Genomic DNA, 12,580 nt, shown 5'->3' with positions numbered 1-12,580 from the left:
CGGCAGTGGCAGCGGAGGTGCCCTGGCTCTGTGGAGAGAGCTGGGCCAGGACATCGTGAGGCTGGCAGGCGCATGAGCGACAGCGGAACAGCCGCTTGTGCAACACCCCCCCCCCTCCAGCTGTGCAGAGTGCCATTCACTGCCATTTCGAAGGCGTCAAGCCATAAGAGCCGGGCGGTGGTGAACAGGCGCTCATGCGGCTTGGCGATACCCCTAGGTCAGTGAATGTTGCTGTGCCCGGCTGGAAAGGGGGTTTGGGGGGGTGACTGCTCATGAGTGTGGTCACTTCATGGCTGTTGTGTTGCGCTGCTGCGAGAGCGCAACACAGCCATTCGCCCCCTGAGGCTGTGCCTGGCTCTTTGGGAGCCCGCTCGCAAGAGAGCAGCCGCCCGGCAACCCCAAAACAATAAACTCATAATAAGTTTATAATAAGGCCCAAGCCACATTTTGTGTGTAAAAAGGAAATAAGACCCTGTCTTATTTTTGGGGAAACACGGTATTTCTGCAAATCTAAAGATCTAGCCAGGGGGAAATTCAAACAGCAAACCACAGAACAGGAAGTGGCATCCATCAATCGACAGGAAGACACAAACCTCTGCAGAGGGCGCAGTTAGATTTAGGAGGTGTGCATCAGGGGTGAAATGTTACCAGTTCGAACCGGTAGTAAAAAGGCTACCGGTTCGAGACAACCAGTATTTCCGACAATCAGTTGTGTCACGTGATTTAGATTAGCCAGAATTGTCGAATTTCCTGCTTTCTAGCTACCGTATTTTTTTTTGGACTATAAGACGCATCGGTGTATAAGACGCACCGAGATTTTGAAGAGGTACCGTATTTTTTGGTCTATAAGATGCACCTTTTTCCCCTCCAAAAAGAGGCTGAGAATCTGGGTGCATCTTATACACTGAATACAGCATTTTTTGCCTCCAGAACCTCCGCCCCTTCACCAAAATGGCCGTGCATAGCCTTTAGGAGGATTCCAGAGTGCTCCTGGGGGCTGGGGAGGGCAGAAATGAGTGAGAAATGGGCCATTTCTTGCTCGTTTTTGCCACCCCACTCCCCCAGGAGCACTCTATAAGCCTCCTAAAGGCTATCCATGCCCTTTTTTTGAAAAAAAAATTGGGCTGTTTTTGTGAAAAATGGGCCGTTTTTGGGACGTTTGCAGAGTGCAAAAAACCTTTGCCCTCCCCGGCCCCCAAGAGCCTTCTGCAGGCTTCAGCAGGGCGGGGAAAGGAGAAAATGCCCCCGTTTTTGCAGAAAATGGGCTGTCTTTCACATAAAGGGGGGGGGGATTTTCCCCTTCCCCCAGCTCTGCTGAAACCTCCAGAGGGCTCCTTGGGGGCTAGAAGAAGAAAAAAACGCCTCTGTTTTTTGCAAAAATGGGGTGCGGGGCTTCGGGAGGCCAGAAATGGCTGTGTTCGGTGTATAAGATGCACCAACATTTCCTCGTTCTTAGGATGAGGGGGGAACGGTGCGTCTTATACTCCGAAAAGTACGGTGATCTAAATCGCGCGTCACAGCTTATTCGTGGAGGTGGCACATGAGCGCTCACATTTGCGAACCGGAAGCGAAGTTAAGTAGATTTCACCCCTGGTGTGCATCGCGCCCCGTCTGCAGCCTTCTGCAATAAAGGCCCATCAACCCATTTAGCGGTGTGGATGCTTGGCAGAAAAGCTAAATCGGCCTTCAAGGGTCGCTGGCCAGCGAAAAAAGAGGAAATCAGGTTACCAACAATGGGCGACTCAAGGCAGGCAGGGAGGCTCAATTTGAAGCAGAGAAGTTAAAGCGAGTGGGGGAAAAAAATATTTCATTTTTATGCGACTTAAGGCAGGGGTGTTGTCCAAATCCGGCTACTTTAAGACCTGGGGACTTCAACTCCTAGAATTCCCCCAGCCAGCATGAATTCAGGAATTAGATTAGATTAATAGATTGGATGGATGGATAGATATGAAGACAGACACAGACAGATAGATAGATATGGAAGATAGGAGGTGAGAGAAATGATAGAATAGACAATAGATAGGTGGATATAGACAGACAGAAAGATATACTGTAGATAGGCAGATAGGTATAGATAAACAGATTAGGTAGGCAGATGTGTAGAGAGATCAGGAATTAGATTAGATTAATAGATTGGATGGATGGATAGATATGAAGACAGACACAGACAGATAGATATGGAAGATAGGAGGTGAGAGAAATGATAGAATAGACAATAGATAGGTGGATATAGACAGACAGAAAGATATACTGTAGATAGGCAGATAGGTATAGATAAACAGATTAGGTAGGCAGATGTGTAGAGAGAGAGAGAGAGAGAGAGAGAGAAGAAATAGGTATAGAAATAGAAGACAGATTAGGTGGGTAGGTTGGGATAGCTAGCTCGAGACAGACAGACAGATTAGATAGAGATATTTGATAGAGAGAGAGAGAGAAAGATTAGATAGACAGACAAATTAGATAGATTAGCCAGCTAGATGATAGAGATAGGATAGATAACAATAGCAGTAGCAGTTAGACTTATATACCGCTTCATAGGGCTTTCAGCCCTCTCTAAGCGGTTTACAGAGTCAGCATATCGCCCCCACAGTCTGGGTCCTCATTTCACCCACCTCGGAAGGATGGAAGGCTGAGTCAACCTTGAGCCGGTGAGATTTGAACCGCCGAACTGCAGATAACAGTCAGCTGAAGTGGCTTGCAGTACTACACACTAACCACTGCGCCACCTCGGCTCTTAGATAGATACAGGAGGAGAGAGAGAGAGAGAGAGAGATAAATAGACAGATACAATGATTAGTTAGAGAGAGAGAGAGAGATTAGATACAGACAATCCTTTTATGAAAAGTTTAAATCAGATTAGAGTTATATGAGGTTCTCTCTTTTTCTTCCCCCTCCTCCTTCTTCTTCGTTCTCCGAATCATAATACCCGAACGTTACATCACAGCCCAGCTTCAAAAAGGCCAACGTCAAAATCCTGAAAAACTTTGATGAAGCAATAATTGTCGATGTTGCCAGCCTGGATCCCGAGTCTCTGTATCAGCGGACCTACGCGGGGTAAGGGTTTTTTTTTTCCATGCCGAGCAGCAGCTGGGAAGCCAGGCAGATGCTTCTCCTGCACCTGGAGGAGATCAGCCGAGGGCTACGGAAACCTGGGATGGGGCGTTGGGGCTTTTTAAAATGTCTGTCTGACATCTGGATGGCCCCTTTTGGGGAAAGAAATCTGGAGCAGAGCTTCAGAGAGATAAAAAGAAAGCTGCTAAGAAAAGAATAAGAAGGAAAAGTGAGAAAGAAACTCAAGATAATCCCGTCTTAAGGAAGGAGGGAATGTAGGAGAGAAGGAAGGGGGGAAGGAAGGAGGAAAGGAAGGGGGAAGGAAGGAGGGAGGGAAGGAAGGAAGGAGAGAAGGAGGGAAGGGGAAGGAGGGAGGGAAGGAAGGGGAGTAGGAGAGAAGATAAACCACAGCCAGTCACTTGGTTCCCACTTGTCGATCAAATGTGGAACTGTTGTCACGCAGGGGGCAGGGGCTGTTTTGCTTGCTGTGCAAAATCCAAGGAGAGAAGAAAGGAGGGAAGGAAGGAGAGAAGGAGAGAAGAAAGGAGGGAATGTAGAAGAGAAGGAAGGGGGGAAGGAAGGAGGAAAGGAAGGGAAAGGAAGGAGAGAAGGAGAAAAGGAAGGAAGGAGGGAAGGGGAAGGAGGGAGGGAAGGAAGGAGGGAAGGAAGGAGAGTAGGAGAGAAGAAACGAGGGAAGGAAAGAGGGAGGGAGGGAAGAAGAAGTAGGACCGTTGTAAGATAAGATGGATCTATGGGATGTTAAAAAAGCAATCGTCAAGTATATTGTCAACAGTAGGGGAAAATTATTATAAATACATATTATTAATAACAGTTATGAGATCATATAATTGTGAATGTATATATGAAATTGATAAAAATAAAATAATTTTAAAAAAAAAGATAATCCCGTCTTGATTTTCTTTACGGTAAGACGTGACAAATTTGGAGGAGGCTTTCAAGTTTGAATTATCCTACTCTGTAATATACCTGTATTTTTCGGAGTATAAAACACACCTGGATTTTGTGTAGGATAACAAGGGGGGGGGAAAGGCTGCCTCTGCTTCCCAGCAATTTGCCTCCTTGCATCAAACGGCCTGTTTCAGTTTCAGCACAGCCTGATTACCACAAGCAGCTGATTGTCAATTGGATCGGCCTCCCAATGATCAGCTGTTTCACACTGCAGCGATTGCCTATTGCCGCCTTCGTGGGCCCCATTTTTGGCCGCCGCATCCCATTTTCCGCCTCTGTACGCCTCATTTTCCACCTGTTCCAGGTGGCGGGGATCAGAATGGGCGGAAAATGGGGCATACGGAGGCCGTAAACGGGGCACGCAGAAGCGGCAATAGCAGTCCCTGCAGCCTGAAACAGCTGATGGTCGGGAGGCCGACCAACAATCAGCTGCTTGTGCTAATCAGACTGTGCTGAAACTGAAACAGGCTTTTTGCTGTTTGCTGCAAGGAGGCAAATTGCTGGGAGGCAGAGGCCAAAGGGTGGGCGCCAGCGGGTGGGTGGGGCTATAAGACGCACCCAAATTTTCACCCTTTTTTAGGGGCGGGGAGTCCGTCTTATATCCCGAAAAATACGGTAAGTAGTCCTCAACTTAGGACCGTTCACTTAGCCTCCCTCCAAAGTTACAACAGCTGGATAAACTGACTTACGGCCAGCCCTCGCACTTACGACCATTTGGTTTCCGCTTCCTTCAAGGGGTGGGCTGTGTAGCCTTGTTCAAGTCCCTCCTTCACGGTACGGTTCTACTTTTCCCACGGTCAGCTTTCAATTCCTTTTCACTTCTTGGGTGAAGGTCGGAGAACAAGGGCTTCGTCTCTGACATGGGGAAAAATAATAGCCTTCCAGGTCAAATGTTGGGATTTGAAGCTGGGTGGATTCTTTGCCGTTCACCTCCCCATCTCGGCTGCCACCTCCCCCAAGCGCTCCTAGCTAACAAGCCACTATTCCTCCTCCTCCTGCAGGAAGATGACATTTGGCCGCGTGAGCGACCTGGGCCAGTTCATTAGGGAATCGGAGCCAGAGCCGGACATCAAGAAGTCCAAAGGTGAGTTGCCTTTTCCTCCTCAGGAGAAGATTCTCCTAAGCCAAGGTTGCTCAGCCTTAGCAGGTTGAAGATGGGTGGACTTCCAATCCCAGAATTCCCCAGCCAGTATGATTGAAGAGGGGTGGACTTCTACTCCCAGAATTCCCCAGCCAGCATCCTTTAAGAGGGGTGGACTTCTACTCCCAGAATCCCCCAGGCAGAATGCTTTAAGAGGGGTTGACTTCCACTCCCAGAATCCCCCAGGCAGAATGCTTTAAGAGGGGTGGACTTCCACCCCAGAATCCCCCAGGCAGAATGCTTTAAGAGGGGTGGACTTCCACCCCAGAATTCCCCATCCAGAATGCTTTAAGAGAGGATGACTTCCACTCCCAGAATCCCCCAGGCAGAATGCTTTAAGAGGGGTGGACTTCCACTCCCAGAATTCCCCATCCAGAATGCTTTAAGAGAGGATGACTTCCACTCCCAGAATCCCCCAGGCAGAATGCTTTAAGAGGGGTGGACTTCCACTCCCAGAATCCCCCAGGCAGAATGCTTTAAGAGGGGTGGACTTCCACTCCCAGAATCCCCCAGGCAGAATGCTTTAAGAGGGGTGGACTTCCACCCCAGAATCCCCCAGCCAGTATGATTGAAGAGGGGTGGACTTCCACTCCCAGAATTCCCCAGGCAGAATGCTTTAAGAGAGGATGACTTCCACTCCCAGAATCCCCCAGGCAGAATGCTTTAAGAGGGGTGGACTTCCACTCCCAGAATCCCCCAGCCAGAAGGCTTTAAGAGGGGAGGGCTTCCACTCCCAGAATCCCCCAGCCAGAATGCTTTAAGAGGGGTGGACTTCCACTCCCAGAATCCCCCAGCCAGAATGCTTTAAGAGGGGTGGACTTCCACTCCCAGAATCCCCCAGGCAGAATGCTTTAAGAGGGGTGGGCTTCCACTCCCAGAATCCCCCAGCCCTGTTGACTCCATAAAACATGTAATTTCTGAGTCCTTCTTTTTCCTCTCTTGCCAGGGTCCATGTTTTCACAAGCAATGAAGAAATGGGTGCAAGGAAATACAGATGAGGTAAGGGGCGTACTACTTATTGGGGGGGGGGGATTTGTTTGGTGACTTAGAGAGACCCTCCATTGCGTCTCTGGAGACCAGGCAGGTTTTTCTTCAATATTCTTCCCCAGAATTTTTTTAAAAATGGTTGCAGAAGAAGCCCGTCTGAATACTTGGGAAGTGAACCCTCGGATCAGGTTGATTCGTTCCTTAAGTGAGCCAGACCCAATTTTATCATCCTTTTTGCCATGGTCGTTGTGTGAGTCAGGTGGTCATTAAGTGAATCCGTCTTTCCCCATTGCCTTATCAGAAGCCACTTGGGATGGTTGCCTAGAATGACCCTTGGATGCTGCAATCATTGTAAATACATGCCAGCTGTCAATCCCCCTAACTTTGATGACGTGATCATGCAGATGTGACGGTCATAAGTTTGAGGACTGCTCCCAAGTCACATGTTTCAACCCCTTAGTAACTTTGAACAGCCATTAAACAAATACAGAACTTTAACAACCTTTGATTTAGAAACCACCAAAAGTTACAAGGACACTGAAAGAACTGACTTATAACCATTATTCACACTTACGACTAGCATCCCCATCGTCACATAATCCAAATTCAGACGCTTGGTAACTGACATGTACTTATGACGGTTGCAATGTCCCGGGAGAGAGCGGGAGGTGTTGCGTGATCCCCTTTTGCGACCTTCTCACAAGCGAAGTCCATGGAGAATTCGGATTCACTTAACGACTATGACAAGGAAGGTAGAAAAATGGGGCCAAACTCAATTAATAATAACTGTCTCACTTAGCAACCAAAATGTGAGGCTCAATTGCCGTAAGTTGAGGACAACCTGTATTGGAAGGTAGGGGCACGTCATTTGCATAGTGGCCCATCAAATCTGGTTTGAAAATATAGTTTGGGCCCCAGATGAATTGGAGCGGGAGGCCTACACCTTGGGGTATAGCTGTTGTCAGCAGGCGAATCAGAAGAGGAGGAGGTGTCGGGGAGCATCAAGGCAACCTGATAGCTTCAAGGGGGAAGAGGGAATGGAGCTGGCAGAGAGAGTGGGGCGGACCCAGGGCCGTCCATCAGCCCTCAGATGGAGAGTCAACAGTCCCCAGGTCTGGAGGTGGTTGGTGAGGAAGAGGAGGAAAAGCTGGGTCCAGTGCCTGACACATAAATGTGCAGAAGGCAGAGGAGAGGAGAGCAGTGGAAATCTATGGGCTGGTCCTCGGGACGAAAGAGCTACCACTGCTAATGAAGCCCCCACTCTAGCTCTGGGGATAAAAGGCAGGTTGCAGAGATGAATAGATGTAGCAGAGGAGAGGAGAGCAGTGGAAATCTATGGGCCGGTCCTCGGGATGGAAGAGTCACCACTGCTAATGAAGGCCCCCACCCTAGCTCTGGGGCTAAAAGGCAGGTTGCAGAGATGAATAGATGTGGCAGAGGAGAGGAGAGCAGTGGAAATCTATGGGCCGGTCCTTGGGACGGAAGAGCTACCACTGCTAATGAAGCCCCACCCTAGCTCTGGGGATAAAAGGCAGGTTGCAGAGATGAATAGATGTGGCAGAGGAGAGGAGAGCAGTGGAAATCTATGGGCTGGTCCTCGGGACGGAAGAGCTACCACTGCTAATGAAGCCCCACCCTAGCTCTGGGGATAAAAGGCAGGTTGCAGAGATGAATAGATGTGGCAGAGGAGAGGAGAGCAGTGGAGATCTATGGGCTGGTCCTCGGGACGGAAGAGCTACCACTGCTAATGAGCCCCCACCCTAGCTCTGGGGATAAAAGGCAGGTTGCAGAGATGAATAGATGTGGCAGAGGAGAGGAGAGCAGTGGAAATCTATGGGCCGGTCCTTGGGACGGAAGAGCTACCACTGCTAATGAAGCCCTACTCTAGCTCTGGTGATAAAAGGCAGGTGGCAGAGGAGAATAGATGTGGCAGAGGAGAGGAGAGCAGTGGAAATCTATGGGCTGGTCCTCGGGACGAAAGAGCTACCACTGCTAATGAAGCCCCCACTCTAGCTCTGGTGATAAAAGGCAGGTTGCAGAGATGAATAGATGTGGCAGAGGAGAGGAGAGCAGTGGAGATCTATGGGCTGGTCCTCGGGACGGAAGAGCTACCACTGCTAATGAAGCTCCCACCCTAGCTCTGGGGATAAAAGGCAGGTGGCAGAGATGAATAGATGTGGCAGAGGAGAGGAGAGCAGTGGAAATCTATGGGCTGGTCCTCGGGACGGAAGAGCTACCACTGCTAATGAAGCCCCCACCCTAGCTCTGGGGATAAAAGGCAGGTGGCAGAGATGAATAGATGTGGCAGAGGAGAGGAGAGCAGTGGAGATCTATGGGCTGGTCCTCGGGACGGAAGAGCTACCACTGCTAATGAAGCTCCCACCCTAGCTCTGGGGATAAAAGGCAGGTGGCAGAGATGAATAGATGTGGCAGAGGAGAGGAGAGCAGTGGAAATCTATGGGCTGGTCCTCGGGACGGAAGAGCTACCACTGCTAATGAAGCCCCCACCCTAGCTCTGGGGATAAAAGGCAGGTTGCAGAGATGAATAGATGTGGCAGAGGAGAGGAGAGCAGTGGAGATCTATGGGCTGGTCCTCGGGACGGAAGAGCTACCACTGCTAATGAATCCCCACTCTAGCTCTGGGGATAAAAGGCAGGTTGCAGAGATGAATAGATGTGGCAGAGGAGAGGAGAGCAGTGGAGATCTATGGGCTGGTCCTCGGGATGGAAGAGCTACCACTGCTAATGAAGCCCCACTCTAGCTCTGGTGATAAAAGGCAGGTTGCAGAGATGAATAGATGTGGCAGAGGAGAGGAGAGCAGTGGAGATCTATGGGCTGGTCCTCGGGATGGAAGAGCTACCACTGCTAATGAAGCCCCACTCGAGCTCTGGTGATAAAAGGCAGGTTGCAGAGATGAATAGATGTGGCAGAGGAGAGGAGAGCAGTGGAGATCTATGGGCTGGTCCTCGGGACGAAAGAGCTACCACTGCTAATGAATCCCCACTCTAGCTCTGGGGATAAAAGGCAGGTTGCAGAGATGAATAGATGTGGCAGAGGAGAGGAGAGCAGTGGAGATCTATGGGCTGGTCCTCGGGATGGAAGAGTCACCACTGCTAATGAAGCCCCCACCCTAGCTCTGGAGATAGAAAGCAGGTGGCAGAGATGAATAGATGTGGCAGACAAATATTCATCTCCCCTGCCGGACGGACTTCTCAGCCTGCGGTGAGAGAGAGAGAAACTTTTTGCCGGGTCTGCCGGCGCTCCTAATGAACGAATCTTTGAATTAACTTCATGGGGCTTGTGGTATTTGGGGAGCTGGGACAGAACAATCGCTTTTGTCTGCTCGCTAGACACAATCCCAGAATGCCCTGTGCAGTGGGGAAATCTAACATTTTTTTGCCACCGGTTCTGTGGGCGTGGCTTGGTGGGTGGGGAAGAGTCATGTGACTGGGTGGGCGTGGCCAACTTTTCCCCCACTTTAGAAAGCATTTTTTCCCCTGCCGGTTCTGGCGAATCGGCGGGAAAGAAACGATCGTGCGGCTCCGTATCGGAAGCTCTTTTTTTTTTTTTTTAACTACTGGTTCTCAGAACCAAGAACAATCGTCCCCAACCGGTTCGGGCCGAACCGGGAGGATTTCACGCCTGGCCCTGTGCTGACGGACTCCTCCCTGTTTCTAGGCCCAAGAGGAGATGGCGTGGAGGATAGCCAAGATGATCGTCAACGACGTCATGCAACAGGCACAACCCCCCGAGGCAGCGGTTGAAAAGGTGACTAAGGTAATGGTTGAGCTGCCACAAGAGGGATGGTCCAAGCTTGGCAACTTTTAAGACTTGTGGACTTCAACTCCCCGGCTGGCTGTGGGATCCTGGGAGTGGAAATGCATCCATCTTAAAGAATGATGGGTTGGGAATTCTGGGGGTGGCTCAGTGGCCAAGACGCTGAGCTTGTTGATCAGAAAGTTTTGTTTATGTAACAAAAAAATTTAAAAAAATTATAAAAAAAAAAAAAGAAAGTTCAGCAGTTCGAATCCCGAGCACTGCATAACGGAGTGAGCTCCCATTACCTGTCCCAGCTTCTGCCCACCTAGCAGTTCGAAAGCACGTAAAAAATGCAAGTAGAAAAATAGGAACCACCTTTGGTGGGAAGGGAACAGCGTTCCATGCGGCTTCGGGCGTTGAGTCATGCCAGCCACATGACCACGGAGACGTCTTGGGACAGCGCTGGCTCTTCGGCTTTGAAACGGAGATGAGCACCGCCCCCTAGAGTCAGGAACGACTGTGTGAGGGGAACCAAATTTTTTAACCATCCCTTTTTCTTTCTATATTTTTTCCACAGCTATGATCTTCAGGAGTTTCTGCCTATGAAGTGAAGCGGAGCCGGATTTCTCCCCCTCCTCCCCGAAGACCCCCTTCTCACAGCTGCTCTCCTAGCACCCCACACCCTAATCAGCGGGTGCATCCCCCCCTTTGTGCTGGGGAAGAAAGAAGGCTTTCCTTTCTCTCTGGAGAGCCAATTGAAGGAAGATTTCCCCCATCGCCTCCTACCAAGGGTTCTCCTTTCTGGACTAGAGTGAGGCACGGAGAACGAAAAAAATCGCCCCTTAGTTTTCCGAGCTGCGATTTTTTTGGTTGTTGTTGTTGATATTGTTGTTATCGCAAACTTTTTTTTTAAAAAAAGACATTTGCAATCAGAAAGGCTCAGGGCACCTTCGGTATGTCGGAGAGGGCTTCGCAGTGGGGTGGGGAAAGCGGGGAGCAGTCTGGAACCGTTTTGGAATGATCCTGGAATAATGAAGTATTCCATGAACTGGATTCTGTTCTCCCGCGCATTTGGGCCAGTTCGGGGAAAAAAGAAGGAGTTGGAGACAAAACGATTTTTCCTTCCCTTCTTGCCTTCCAAAAAAAAACCCGCGCAACTCCATGCCTCTCCCTCACACTGCGGAGCAACATTGCTGCCATCTGAGAGAAAAAAATGCAAGGAAATAATAATAATAAGCAATGAACTTTTGTGTGTTTCCTGTTTATTTTTTTATTTTTTTTGTCTCCATGAAGGTGAAAACGACGACTGTTCGCCCGGTTTTTAGACGTCCGTTCAGTTTTTGGCTGAATTGTTCCCAGATTCCTGCCTTTCTCACTTCTCCGTTAATGCAATTTGTGGGGTTGGTTTTCCTTTTTCTTTTCCCCTTCTCCCCCTTTTTCCTTTCTACAAATAAATCCGAAACTTCCTCCGATCTCCAGCGCGTGCAACACGCGAGACGTTTTACAAAAAGTTTGGAATACTTGAGACAAAATCTACTCCCGTCGTGCTTATAGGGTGTTTTTTTTAAATCCCCTTCTGCTATTTTGTTTTCTGTTGCGATGTTTTTATTCCTTTGCGAAGGTTTTTCTCTCTTTTTTTTTTACGTTCCCGTTGGCGTTTGTTTCCTGAAGACTTGTGCAAAAAAGAAAGCAAAAAAAAAAAAAGGATTTATGATCTCAAAACTACTTTTAGGAAAGTTTTTTTTTGATTTGGTCTCCAGCCCTTGGAAAAGGGGAATGGACTAAACGCACATCACTTTTCTGGTTTCGGCTGGAGCGAGACGCCGTCAAGAAGCGAAATATGTATGAGTTTCTTTGGTACTGTGTACCATCTTATCATCTAATACCCAAGTATTCCAGTACTCAAACCATATTTAATTGTGTTTTGATTGAAATATAAATATATATATATATATATAAATTTGGTACCTGTGTCCGTTTTCTCTGTGTGGTTTTCTTTCTGCTGCATACCTTTTGGCTTAAATCGGGGGAAATACAATATTACAATACAATAGCAGAGTTGGAAGGGACCTTGGAGGTCTTCTAGTCCAACCCCCTGCTCAGGCAGGAAACCCTATACCGTTTCAAACAAATGGCTATCCAGCATCTTCTTAAAGACTTCCAATGTTGGGGCATTCTCAGCTTCTGGAGGCAACTTTTGTTCCACTGATTCATTGTCCTCACTGTCAGGAAATTCCTCCTGAGTTCTAGGTTGCTTCTCTCCTTGATTAGTTTCCACCCATTGCTTCTTGTTCTACCCTCAGGTGCCTTGGAGAATAGCTTGACTCCCTCTTCCTTGGGGCATTTTTAATCGTCTGAAATAGTATAGGGTTTCCTGCCTAAACAGAGGGTTGGACTAGAAGACCTCCACAGCCCCTTTCAACTCTGTTGCTCTTATTCCTGCATCCTGTTGAAGGGCTCCCTTCTCGGCCTTCAGAAAGGAGCTGAAATCCCTCCGCAGGCAATTCTTTCAGCCAGACCTCAGAGACCAAAAGAATAAAACATGATGAAAGTCATGTCCTCCCCAAACCCCACGGCATCACCAGCAAAGAAGCCATTTTTTCAATGCAATTTCCAGGATTTGGTATCTCCCTTTAGATCAATAGATGAAAGGTAGCCTGCCTCCTTGCAAAC

General features: G+C 48.7%; 1 protein-coding gene across 1 annotated transcript in view; it reads left to right on the top strand.

Annotated features, from left to right (window-relative positions):
- AKAP10 (A-kinase anchoring protein 10) overlaps positions 1-11,733 on the top strand; it is a 67,986-nt gene extending 56,253 nt beyond the window's left edge. Inside the window, 5 exon segments of the mRNA XM_032216367.1 lie at positions 2,945-3,054; positions 5,022-5,104; positions 6,108-6,160; positions 9,827-9,925; positions 10,485-11,733. Coding sequence (XP_032072258.1) covers positions 2,945-3,054; positions 5,022-5,104; positions 6,108-6,160; positions 9,827-9,925; positions 10,485-10,490 — 351 coding nt within the window. The 3' untranslated portion in view covers positions 10,491-11,733.
- The last annotated feature ends 847 nt before the right edge of the window (positions 11,734-12,580 follow it).

The sequence above is a fragment of the Thamnophis elegans genome, chromosome 4, assembly GCF_009769535.1.
Source record: "Thamnophis elegans isolate rThaEle1 chromosome 4, rThaEle1.pri, whole genome shotgun sequence".
Lineage (NCBI taxonomy): Eukaryota > Metazoa > Chordata > Lepidosauria > Squamata > Colubridae > Thamnophis > Thamnophis elegans.
The sequence above is the reverse complement of the archived record's forward strand: the minus strand, read 5'-3'. Positions and strand labels throughout refer to the sequence as shown.